Here is a 13,282-nt window from a genome sequence, read left to right on the forward strand (position 1 = left end):
TGTGATAGGTCTTTGTAGTATTATCAAGGTTAGAAGCGTTCTTTACTCAGCAAAAATCAGGCAATGTATGAGAACACCTAAATAGCAATTTATTCTGTCATTTCGGTGTCATAATTCTGGCACCACCAGTTGCCATGTTACGATAGATATTAACATGAAAACAGTAGGAAAATAACTAACTTTGGCAACATTTGGAAAAAAGTCTGATCTGTGATTGAAACCAGAGATAGACATTCAGTTGCCAAAAATAAATTGCTCTCATATTTGTCATTAAACCATAGGAAAACATATCATTTGTATTTACATTTTTATTTTAGATTACAATACTGAGTTAAATCTTTTGCACTATGTAACAGAGTACTGTACTCCACCATACTGCTATCATAAAGTTAGAGTCTTCCAGTACGTTAACATATAGTACCTGTAGGCTGTAGGTCTGGTGGGGAAGTAAATCAAGGAAAGTGTAGCTTGTGGTATTCCCTGGAACAGTGACTGTTAGAGGCGTTGATCTTGAAGTTGCACTATTAGAGGTGCCGGTGGGGCTGAGGATTGGGTCTTGTTTTATAAAATGTTCAGTATTGTAGCTGATTGCACTGTACTCTGGGTTTGACAGTGAGAGGCTGGGACTTCCACTGGTGCTACTGGGTTCAGTAGGGTGGAATAAGATGGAACTGAGGCCTTGGCTTACATTGCTCACATTAGTGGACTCATTTTGGTTGTCTTCTGCAGTACCAGGCCTCAAGATGAGGGAATGGTTAGAGAGCAATTTGTGTGAAGTATCTTGAATTGCACTTGAGTCACTATTAGTGCCTGTGTGGTTAGAAGACATGGAGATGTAGCTTGAGCCTTGAGGGGTAGTAAGCTTGGATGTTGGCCTGAAGTTATGACCTGAATTGAGATATACACCCTCTGTGCTGGGCAGCAAGTTTAGGTCAGGGCCTAAGCTTGGTTTGAGGTTCAAGTTAGTGCTAGAGACTGAGCTGGGTTTATAATCGAAAGAAGTGACAGAGCTGGGGTGTAGACAGAGGATATAATTTGTGATAATGCCATTTAGCTGTGTGGGAGGAACCCAGGTAACTGATACACTTCGAGAATGAAGTCCTGATACAGCTGGAGGGTTTACTGGTCCTGGACCTGCAGAAAGAGGAAGAAGACAGATGAAGATACAAGGAAAGGAAAAGAAAAACACAGTAGAGCTTATAAAAGAGTGAGAGAAAAGAGAAAAGCAAGGAGGAGGGATTTGTTCTCAAGAATTATTTGACTAGTAACATCAGGAATGACATCAGAAGGACAAAGAGTGATTTTGCAATCCAATCCAAGGGATTAACATGGAAATTCTCTTTCTGTTTCAATTTCTCCCCCTGAGCAAACTGAGGCTGTGTTTATGGATTTTGTGGCACTTGTGACTGTTTGAATGTGAGTCTGCATCTTTCAGCAGGTTGAAGTGCCGGCCAGACTGGACTGCGAGGAACAATCTGGCTCAACTTTGTGCTGACACAAACAAATGACATAGATATTCATGGAAACACACTCATATGACCTATAATTTTAGCAATTGCAAAAAGGGATAAATAATATACGCGTCAAAACATTATGACCATTGACAGATGAAGCAAACCATGTTGATTATCTCGTAACAGCAATGTATGTCAAAGGGTAATACTGGATGTAAGTGTCAGTTCTTGTGGTCAGCATGTTGGATCCTGGAGAAATTGGAAAATGTACAGTCTTGAGCATCTTTGACATGAGCCAAATCATTACAGCCAGATAACTCAGTAGTAGCATCTTCAAAAAAGCAAGACTTTTAGGGTTCTCCCAGTCAACAGTGCCTACTGACCATGGTACGAGGAGGGACAAATAACAAACCCGCGCCATGAAGTTAGAGAATGTGCTACTTTAACTTTGGGGAACTTAAGTTTGATCCCTACTTTTATGTGAAAAACTGAAAATTAAGAACAACTTTCAGTATTATTTGAATGTATTCAAATACATTCACGGTGTATTTATGTTCACTCAATGCATGCTACTGCCTTAAATTTAGACATCCAAAATGCAAACTGATCCTATTAAAAATATGCAGGCAGAGATCGACATCAGAGGGCCACAGGCAAACTCACAGTCACATGACTTGCACATGTCCATGCATGGATAAGAACCTACACAAGACTAGTTGAGGGATATTTCACTTCACGGTAGCTCATTTGAAGGCAATGCCTCCCCCCCCCCCAGCATTTACATCCCACTGTACTGCCCTATAATGGACACACACACACAGATGCATGTCCATACACATAGACACATACGCTTCCTACCGCACACTCTAACTCACATGCCCATACCCACAGCGATGCAGTATAACAGTAATGGTGCTGTGTGAAGGGCAAGCAGATCAAGGTGACTGAGCGGACTGAGGGAGCGTGCTGCGTCGCTAAGTGCTACCGCTAACCGCTAACGGCTTTCCCAGATGGCGGTGTGTATGTGTGTGTGTAAGGGAGAGACAGAAAGACAGAGAGTGAAAGGAAGATGAGCGGCTGAGAGTATGCGTGCATGACTGTATGATAGATAAAGTGTGCAAGCATGTATATGTGTATATCAGCATGAGACAACAGCTGTGTAAGTACAGTATGGTTGCATTTTGCACACTATCTATTAACTGATAGGCCTTGCTTCCCACAGAGCAAGATGCCAGCTAACATCCAGTGACTGGCCCTCGATCCCAAGTCTGCTAAAGCTCTAAAATATCTTTTAGTATCATACTTATCACACTTCAAATGTTTTGCCTCCTTCTTTATTTGGATTTCATGATATTCAGATTTTATGATACCTTTTTTGTCTTTCATGTTTTAAAAAGCCAGAGACTGAGTTTTCTGGTACATTCAAAAATCGAGCGCAAGCAAATTGTGACCTTGTGATTGCTGCTATTCGATTAGATGTTTCGAACAAAGCTGGAAAAAAACGTTTTAAAAAGTTGAACATTTTCTGCAGTTCTTTATGCTAATGAATTTTGAAGAAGGTCCGCAATGTTAGATATAGACAAATGCATGTCATAAGTACCACTCACACACACACACACACACACACACACACACACACACACACACACACACACACACACACACACACACACACACACACACATACACACTTCTATCTCCCACACAAATAAACAACAGTATAAAAATGTGATGTAAAGCTTGGCTGATTTTACAGATCACAAATGGTTCAACCAACAACTCCATCTCTCCTTCGGTCTGTTTGTCTCCTCCTTTTCTCTCTTCCTTTCTCTGACCACTTCCTTCCCTCTCCTCCCTCTTTCCCTCCATCTCTCTCATTTTCTTCCCTTCTATCCCCCATTTGTGCTATGTGTCAGGGTCTCTCTCTCCTTCTGTCTCTCTCTCTCGCTCGTTCCTTCTCTCTCTGGTCTCCCTGCTAAATAAACAATGCAGAAAGTTGACCTTTTGGGTTAACAGGTTTTTATGCTAGCTCTACTCAGCACTCACACTGATTCAATTACCACCAAAGGTCCACTGAAGCCCACGAATAACCAAGGAGCCCTTCTCCCTGTCTGCCTATGTGCATGTCGGCGTGCCTCGCTGCAAGCTTGCTCGTCTTTGCGGAGGGATGGGGTGTCTACCTATTTGTTTGTTGAATGTCTAATTAGACAATCTGCATCCGTCGGTCTATTTGATTACATCCTTGCCTGTTGTCCTTTGTCCCGTCTGGTTAAGACGTCTGTCTGCTCCAACAACAGACAAGCAAAGAAACAGGCTAAAGATGCACAGAGTTAAATAGAAAGTCCTAAATTGCATATAATTTCACCACAAATCACAATCCAGTCACCTTGATCAAGTCCCCATCAACGAACCAAAATAACCCCTTTGTCACCCCCATACCTCCCTTGTTCCTGCTCTCCTCCCCTCCTCTCCATCCCCCCTCTCGTCCCTCTAAGTGTTGAGTGTTATTTAGGCTTTACTGGCGCGTGTAAAATTCTGCAATTTGAAGGGCTGTTAAGTTTTTCAATTGAAATTTTCATTTAAGATGCAGGTGATGCTTTTTTCCATTTTTTTTTTTTAACTGATGCTTTACTGCTCACAGGATAGGAGGGAACGAGTGTTGAGGGAATGCGTGGCAACACTTCTCTCTGGTTTCTTGACTCCTTATCTCTCTTTTTCTCTCCATCCTGCTCACCTCTTCTGTCGTTCTATCTCACATCCTCCCTTTTCCCAACTGCTTCCCAGTCACTCCTACCCTTCCTCCAATCTCTTCATTTCATTCCCCGTGCCTTTCCCCTTCCCTCCCCCCATACCTCCCACCCCTACTCCTCCTCTCTCCAGTAAAACACAGTAGCAGAAGGCTAAAACAGGAGTGCAGGGCCGCCAAGCCTTAAATCACATTTATAAGGATTTGGTTAGCATAGTAATAACACAATCAACTGACAAGGGCTTGGAGAGGGGGAGGAAGTGAGGAAGGAGGGTGTGTGTGTGTGTGTGTGTGTGTGTGTGTGTGTGTGTGTGTATGCATGTGTATTTGTGGGTGTACCCATGTTATGTACCTTCTTGTGTATGTTTGTGCATATATGTGTAGCTAATGGTCAGTTTGTGTATATTTAAGTGTGTATATCTGTGTGTATCCATGTGAAAAAAGAGGAAGGGTATTATTTTTAGCCTTGCACAGGGTCCTGTGTGTGCTTGTGAGTGTTTGTGGGCATGTGTGTATGTGGGTGAATGGGCTTTTGAAGGTGAGTCGAGGCTCCTAGGAGTCATAATGAGGACAAACGCTGAGCTTTACTGTTATCAAGATGCTTACGACATGGTGTCAAAACGTGACAAGCAATACGGTGAGAATTTACATTGCATTTCATATCTTTACTTTTTCTGCAGATTATTTAACGTCATTGCTACTTTAGAATTCAATGAAGAGGCAGCGACAAAGAGGATGATGCATGACCAAGGTCATGAGCCTTGATTTGTAACCATAACATCACCACTATATGAGATGTGCATTAGCCTTTAAGTAACTAAGACCATCATAATACTTTTGAAATGTCAATCATTCAAAACTTCCATACCCTTTTCAGACACTGATGATTTTGAGTGATTTATTTAATTTCAGGTAACCTTCTAAAACCTTCTGATGTATTACTTAAAGATTTTCAAACTAAAATGTGGAAACGTGTTGTGAAAACGTGAAATTATTCAAATCAGTAGGAAAATTACCCTTCTAAAATATCCTAAAAATATTACAAAATCTATCCAGCTGTTAATCAAAAAGCTGCATGTAAAACCAAGTACAGGCAATAAACATGCATTTATACATTGATTATCTCTTAATATGTAAAATAAAAACTGGACTGTGCTCACACTACTTCAGTATTTTCTTGGGAATGCTAACTGACCAAAATACAGGAGAAAGAAGGTAGGGTAATATTTTATAAATGCAGTAAGTCATTAATTAAATAGCATGGATTCTTTGTGTGCTGTCATTACCTCTGACCTCATTTCTGTTGCTTTTTTCTCCCTTTAGAGTTTTTGCTTTAAGTTCAATTTTGTAAAACAGTGTTTTTTTTTAATGTTCCAGTGTTTAATGTTCTCGCTCTGTCTCTCTCTCTCTCACACACACACACACACAGACACTCTTTTACTTTCTAAGACTGCTTGGTTAAGATCATTTTGTCCAAATGGAGCTTTATTCATACTCTCCGTAACACTGTATAACACACACACGCACACCTCTCACAGAACACACACACACACACACACACACACACACATACTCTCTTAGATCACTTAGCTGGTGTGAACATGGGAGTAGACAGAGGAAAGGGAGCTGTCCAACACAGCTAGAGTTTATGTTCACAGGAGCCGTCTGTCTGTTCTGCAGCGGCAGGAATTCATAGGGACCAAATTACATTAAAAAGATGGATATAAAACTTTAATGGAATGATAAAAAGGAAAGGAGGAAGCGTGGGTCTCTCTCGTTCTCTGTTCTGTCATTAGCCCTTTCCTTTTCTTCTCTTCCTCTCTTTCCTCAGTTCCTCATTTTACCTTTTTCTCTCGCCATTTTTCTCTCTTCACTTTTTCCACTCCGTTTCTTATCTTATTTTTTCCTTACTCTCATAAGAAGTGAAAGCAATTCTGTGCTCAAAACCAAAAAGACAGAAAGACAGAGTTGGAGAAAGAAAAAAGTAGCCTATGAGAAAAGAAGAAAGATTAAAGAAAATAGGTTCAAGAAACAGAGATGGAAAGATAAAATACAGAAAATATGGATAAAATGAAAATAAAATATACACTAAGATACCTATTGTTAATACTGATCTATGTCAGCATACAGAGGCAGAATTGAAACCTTGCCACATTAGAGCTCACACTTGCAGATCAAGCTATAAGGATCTCTTTCAAAAGGGATAAAACTCAAAGGACTGCAAATGATGAGCAAGAATGTTAAGATCCAATGTATGTATGTCACTTGAACATGTGTATGACTGTCTGTGAGAGTTTAGGTGTAGTTACGTTGCGGCATTTCAGAGAGTCAAAACTGCACATACCAATTTCACAAACAGTAAGACAACAGAAATGCACCCCGTACTATTAGCCTTACTACACACTGAATCATACCAAATGTAATGCAAAAGGCTGTCATTTTTTCTAGTGTATCAGAGGAGATTAGGAGGGGAATGTAGCCTTTCCTCTCACTGCCAAGATGACAAGGAGATGGTTTACAGTGACAAATTACACATCAGTGTTAGGAAAATCCAATCTGGCTGCACTTAGCTTTCTCCCATCATAGGTTTAAATCCCTTTTCATTACAAACTTCCTTAACTATCATTTACTCTATTTTTATGGTAAATGAATTTAATGCATACTTAAAATACACATTTTTGCGTTTAAACAATGTAGATGTGAAGATTCAACTGCAAAATGTGACAATAACAGTAATTATTTGATGGTAGTGGGACACAAAGAAGCTTTAAACAGGAATAAATCTGTAAAAACGACCCTCATCCTGATATGAATAGAGGAATCCTGCATTATATTTTTGCTCTGTGCTGAAGTAAGTGAAGGAATTAATGAAACAAGACATAATTAATATTATATCGATGATTGCTTGACTTCTGTGGGGTTCAGAAGCAGCCCACCGACGTGTGTTGCACATCTGCAAAGACCGCATGCTTGTATGTTATTTTTTATGAGCATTATGGAGGTTGATAATAAGGATACATGTATGTATGACACACGTTCTCAAAGTGTGTATGTGCCTGGGAGATGCAGACATGGGGGATGGAGGGTTGAAAGATCAGGCACGCTGACCAACCGGACAAAATTATTACAGTTCACAAACAAGCACATGACAGAAAAAGGAGATTCATACATGTTTTCACGTTCACATTAACACAAGTGTACACACAAACAGAAACACAAGGACTGTCCATGTTATCTACACTTGCTGAGTTGGAAAAAAAAGTGTAACAAAAGCTCACTGCATTTCAGAGTGTGTGTGAGTACATGTGTCAGTATGTGTGTGTTTGCTAGAGGGAATTCAATTCTGCATAGCAATGAGAAAAGCACAGGGCCATAATTTAATGCATCCTAAACGTCTGCAATTGTGTGTCTGACTGGGTGTGTGCATGCATCAGTATGTGAGTAACTGCACTTGTATTGATGTGAATGTGTATGTATACATACACCGCACATACATGAGTACATATTTTGTACACATTTCCGTGTGTGTACATGCGCGTGTATCAATGTATGCAAATCTCAGCTGCTTAATGATAATGTATGTGATAATAGCGTGGTACTAATTAATTTATAACTTTGCACTGAGGAGGCTGTTCCAGTGGCTAATATGATTCTATTACAGCAATTAGCCCACAATGACACCGGCTAGGTCACTCACACACAGACACACACCTTACAGTATGCAAATCTCACCCTGACAGTGTGCTTCACCCAGCCCTGCTTGTGCCAATGTTTCCACCACCTTCTTCAGTTTTATATGTTCTGTCTCTCATTAGTATTGTCTTGATCGCACTGACCACCTCCACTAACAGCAAGAAATCAATACACCTTCAGAAAATAAAACCTCAGGCACTTTCAATAAAAGAAAACTGGGCAAAGGCTGTGTTTTTCACGTCACAGGCCATATGTTTATTGTGTGTCTATTGTTTAGATCTATTGAACTCCTTGAGCTTAACTTTGATTTAGCAGTGGCAAAATGACAACTAGAAACCACCAGCCTGCCCCCAGCCAGTCAGCTTGCAAAATTTGGCAGGGCTGCTGACATGAGCAGGATGAAAAACCACCACTAGCAACCACTGCCATCACGTAACCTACTGAGCAGCAGCATATTCTGACCCAACAACTTCTTATTTATGGCTGCCACTGGTACAATTGCTATGTTTTCATTTGCTAATAGCATTTCTCTTGCTGTTTTTGCATTGTCTGTGTGCCATGGAGCTGTGTGTGTTGATGCATGCATCTGGGAGCAACAAGTATGTAAAGTGTAGTACTTGTGCGTATGAGTGTGTAAGAGTGTGTACTTACTATCCTCTGCAGTGCGTAGGGTTGCCCAGGGACCGGCTGTTTGTCCGTGTGTGTGTGAAACCACCACTCTAAACAGGTACTGTGTGTATGGTGACAATCCCTCTACAGAATAGGAAAAGGTGTCTGTTGCATTTTCCATAAGCCTACGATTGAAGAGACACAAACACATTTACTAACATATATGTGGATATAGTCAAAATTGAATATGCTCTTAAGAGGTGGCTGAAGAGGAGTATCAAATATATATTCAAAAAATGCCGATGTAGCCTTTGCCAGTGTGCGTGTTTAAGTGTATATTAATCAGCATGTTACAAGACTTCACATGCAGCATTGCAGACCAATAAGCAGATCTGAAAATGTAGTTAGTACAACCACGTTTTCTGTGAATAGGATTTGTGTGAGCCGTGATTTTTAACATTAACATTTAACAGCGTCTTAATTTCCACCATTGACCAAATGCTGCCTCTTCCAACTTCATCCATCATCTCTTGTTTTGCTCTTTAATGACTACTCATGGAGATTCAGCACTGGACAGCTCTGCAGAGTGTGTTTTATGCAGAAGCTGCTTCTGTGGTTTACTGATGCAATGTCTACATGGTACAAAGTGATTACAACATTTGCTTAACTGCAGATTTTTTGTTGCACTACATTTTCATACAAAGCAGATCTTTACTCTCTGCTGATACAATAAACTGACCACTTTTTTTGCGCATTCAGCCTCTTTTAGTGTACGTGCAGTGACAAAAGAGAAAATAAAGATGTCTAAGATCAGCCACAAAGTGTGTACTTAGAGTTCAGTGAGAAAAGGTTACCTACACAGAACAGTTGTACCGAACAGTTTATGTACAGAAACTGGTAAGACTACTGTGCTTTATATATTTTTTAATGTAAAGTCTTGGTGTTACTTTGAGAAAACAACCTGTTGTAACCCTTCTGTGTTGATGTATTTTAAAATGCCCCTTCTAAATGCATTTTAAGTGTGAAGCAATAAAAATATCACAAGGCAAGTTCCATATCGTTACTAAACAGTGACCATCTTTGTAATATGTAAAAAACATTTCACAGCTTTTTATCCTATTCCCATGTCGTACCTGATCCCATATCATATAACCATACAAAGGAATCTGGGACAAAGTAAAAGAATATTGTCATAAATGAGGGACCGTTGACCATTTAGCATCAGATGGATAGAAGGGATGAATGAATGAATAAATCAGGGAACAATGAGATTTCCATAGCAGAGGAGGAGGAGGGCATGGCTGTCTGATATATAATACATGTAGCTAGTCATTTATTTATTACCACAGAATGAGAGCCTCCTCTTCTTGGATTAAATTGCAATTTGTTGTCAGGAAGCATGTAATGAATACATATCAGATGCACACCCTCTCTCTCTTTTTATTCTATCACATTTTCTCTATGTCTCGCTCTCCCTCTTCCCTGTCTTTGATTTTTTGTCTTTTTGACTCTACCCCCCGTCTCCCTGGTTCATTCCCTCTCTGTTTTTCTGATGGTCTGTCATATTGATGTGACATATTCAGCTGTGCTGTATAATGTGCTCCTTTGTATGTACATGTGTATGCATATGTGAGCATTCACATTTTTAGGTAGAAATGCATATGATATGTATCTGAGAGGGTTGTATGTGTCTGCCATTCCCTGATTGCCATTTGTTATCACACGTCTGTCTCTCTCAGACAACTTTCACATGTTGTGGACTGTCTTCAAACTTGTGCACTTCTTTATGTGCTGTGTCTGGGTGTTTCATGCTCTCTTTCACCTTATGACAGGCCTCTGTGGGGATGTCCTCATTTGCAGGCTGTAGTAAAGTGGGCCTGGTGCGTTGGAGTTGGCAGGGGCAGACCAGGATACATTCAGACTGGTATTAGTTGCATGGATCAGAGTTGGAGGAGACAAACCATCTGGGGCTAAGAAGAGAGTAAGATGGTGAGAGCAGATGGACAGACAAAAAAAACCAAAAAACAACAGGTATAAAAAAAGAGAGGTGGCGAGAAAGAGATGGAGGAGTGGATTATGAAAAGACAAGACAGTCAGAAGGAAATAAAAAAAAACAATAAATTACAATTCTAAAAGTCTATTGATTCCATATTGACATTATTAATTCAATTGATCAGTTGTCTCCTGAAGTAATGGCACCAGTATCCCACTCTAAGCAATGACTCTGTTTAGGATAAAAAGATGAAAAGAGGATATAAAAATGGGAATATTGAAAAAAGAGGAGACGGCAGTGAAGAGCGACAAGGGAAGAACAAAAGAGGAAAAAGCATGGCAAAAGAAAAAAATACTCTTTGTAAAGGAGGGTGAGGGCGCCACAAAAAGCCACCAGATGCACTGATGCACAACCACGATGTCTTTCTCTTTCACACCCACACATGCACGCACACACATACAGTGTTATAACCCCTAGTCTCTCAAAAGTGTGCCTCTTTTGCAGCTGAGCAAAAGAGTATAGTGTTAGTGTTTGAAAATCAGTAAAAAACATCTAATTCAGGATGATATCAGACCTCTCAACAGAAACCGAGAAGATGTGAAAAAAAAAGCAGACTGAGAGAGGCAGAGAAAGGACAACAAACACAAGGAGAAAATCAGAGTGACCACAGTGTTGACTGTGTGAAATGAGAGCAGGCCCTCTGATGTATAAAGTGACCCTTCAATCAAACATTGCTCTTGTTCCACTACAACATGACTGATTGCCGAAGACATCTTATCCTAAAGATGGCTTACAATGACACCGTACACAGACACACACACACACACACACACAGTATGTGAGTAAAAGCCCCAGACCACTCATAACACTAGCGTTGGTTCGCCAACCATGCTAAGATACAATCATTATCCTAATACACACACAGAAACACAAACATTTTAAAAACAGGACGAGAGGAGAGGTCTATTTTTAAGTAAAGACTCACAATGTCAGTGTGTGCATGTGTCAGCCAGTCTTTGATCATTTTTAAGGCCCACCTGTGACTGTGTTTGCAGTATTGTCATAATTTTTAGGTCCAGTTTTCTCCTCTATCGCCCTATGTCTTAGCGATCTATCTAACAGAACGATAACAAAGAGCTCAAGAGCAAGACTCAGCTATGTGTTGGCGTAATTCAGCATTTAAGGATATGAAGTTCAGTTTGTTTATATTTGTTTCATATCTATTGTACCACCAGTCACTCCATAACTAGTAGCATTGGTGCTGTTTTGCAAGCTTAATGATTGCAAATTTGGTTTAATTTATGATGTTCTCCTGAGCATACATGCTTTTACAGCTAGAGAAGAATTTGATGAATTACTGGATCAGTAAGACAAATCTACAGTTGAATGTTAATTCACAAAATTCTCTGATCCCCATCCCGACATTCTACATTTCAGTGAAGACTCAGTTGCAGATCAGCAGAAGGGTCATTGCCCGAGAGTGTGTATGTGTCTGTCTCTGAGACACACACACACACACACACACACACACACAGACATGCACACACAAAACACATACATCACAAAGACACACACTGTCGGTGAGCCTGTGTCTCTCTCATGCTGTGTTAGCAGGTACAATATCAGAGGTGTCACTAATCGTTTTAAACTATGCACTTTTATGTTCACTTCTCTCTCTCTGCTCTCCTCCTGCTCTGCTCTTCTGTCTCTTGCTCCGCTATCTTCTCTCTGTTCTTTCACAGAACAAGGACGCATCAAGACAGTTTGCCTTAAAGAAGTCTAAAGAGATGCCAGAGGCACAGAGGTAGAAAGAGAGATAGAAAGAGAGGAAACGTCTGGTATTTAAAATTTATACTTTCTTATGCCTTTGTTTTGAACTTGAACAGCAGAACTTTCCTAAGTCTGTCTTTTGTTGTTCTCTGACTAAGACATGGGTGTGGCGTGTACGAAGGTGCATGTATTCAGCACTTGGTAACATGAGCTAAAGTGATGAAATGTGTGTTTATAGATGTGTGTGTTACTGCTTAGTTACCATTATTTCCAGACTGCTCTGATCAGCTTTGACATTTATCAGTATGCACAATCAGTCTCTATTCTACACAATTACAAACACGCACACACACACACACACACACACACACACACACACACACACACACTCAAACACACACACAGGTTGTGTAAATCAGAAATATGTGTTCAGACCGTTAAGTCAATGATGTGTGTGTGTGCTTGTGTGTGTGTTTGCCACTGCTTGTGTGACTAATAGTTTATTTTTTTCTTTTGCTAAGCAAGTTCTAAAAACAAACCTTTCCAGTTCACAAGAATAACAACTAAAATCAGAGGCACGAGATAAAAATGTTGCCATAGTTCATGCTTTGTGTGTAGAGTTACAAATAAACCTACTATTACAGCCATTTAATTTAGAAAATACACAATTTACACATTCCTTATTATAATGGAGGCCATAATATTATCCTTCTTCTTCTTCTTCTTCTAAGGAGGCAAACTCCTGTTTCTAGGAGATGTGACTCAGGATTTAGTCATTCAATAAAAGAATGGCAGGGCTGTTAAAAACTGCACAAAAACATCACCCATGATTTTACATCCACCTGAGAGTTTAAAATATACATTCTAATAATGTTATATGGAATCTACAGTGTGATAAATAATATTCATTTACTGTTGGCTTAGTCTAGCACAGTAAAGCAATTTCACATAATGTTTTCTTTCTTAATTGTTTACACTGACTGTATGATAAATGCGAGGTCAAAGAACTTTTTTCCG

At 39.9% G+C, this 13,282-nt stretch overlaps 1 protein-coding gene across 1 annotated transcript in view; it reads right to left on the minus strand.

The window, feature by feature from the left end:
* Positions 1–13,282, minus strand: part of ush2a (Usher syndrome 2A (autosomal recessive, mild)) — a 209,824-nt gene that overhangs the window by 86,978 nt on the left and 109,564 nt on the right. The window contains exons 48-50 of the mRNA XM_055010958.1: positions 10,325–10,472; positions 8,545–8,687; positions 422–1,134 (exon numbers count right to left, since the gene is read on the minus strand). Of these exons, the coding sequence (XP_054866933.1) occupies positions 422–1,134; positions 8,545–8,687; positions 10,325–10,472 (1,004 nt within the window). The remainder of the gene's footprint in view (positions 1–421; positions 1,135–8,544; positions 8,688–10,324; positions 10,473–13,282) is intronic.

Source organism: Amphiprion ocellaris, chromosome 1 (genome assembly GCF_022539595.1).
Source record: "Amphiprion ocellaris isolate individual 3 ecotype Okinawa chromosome 1, ASM2253959v1, whole genome shotgun sequence".
Classification (NCBI taxonomy): domain Eukaryota; kingdom Metazoa; phylum Chordata; class Actinopteri; family Pomacentridae; genus Amphiprion; species Amphiprion ocellaris.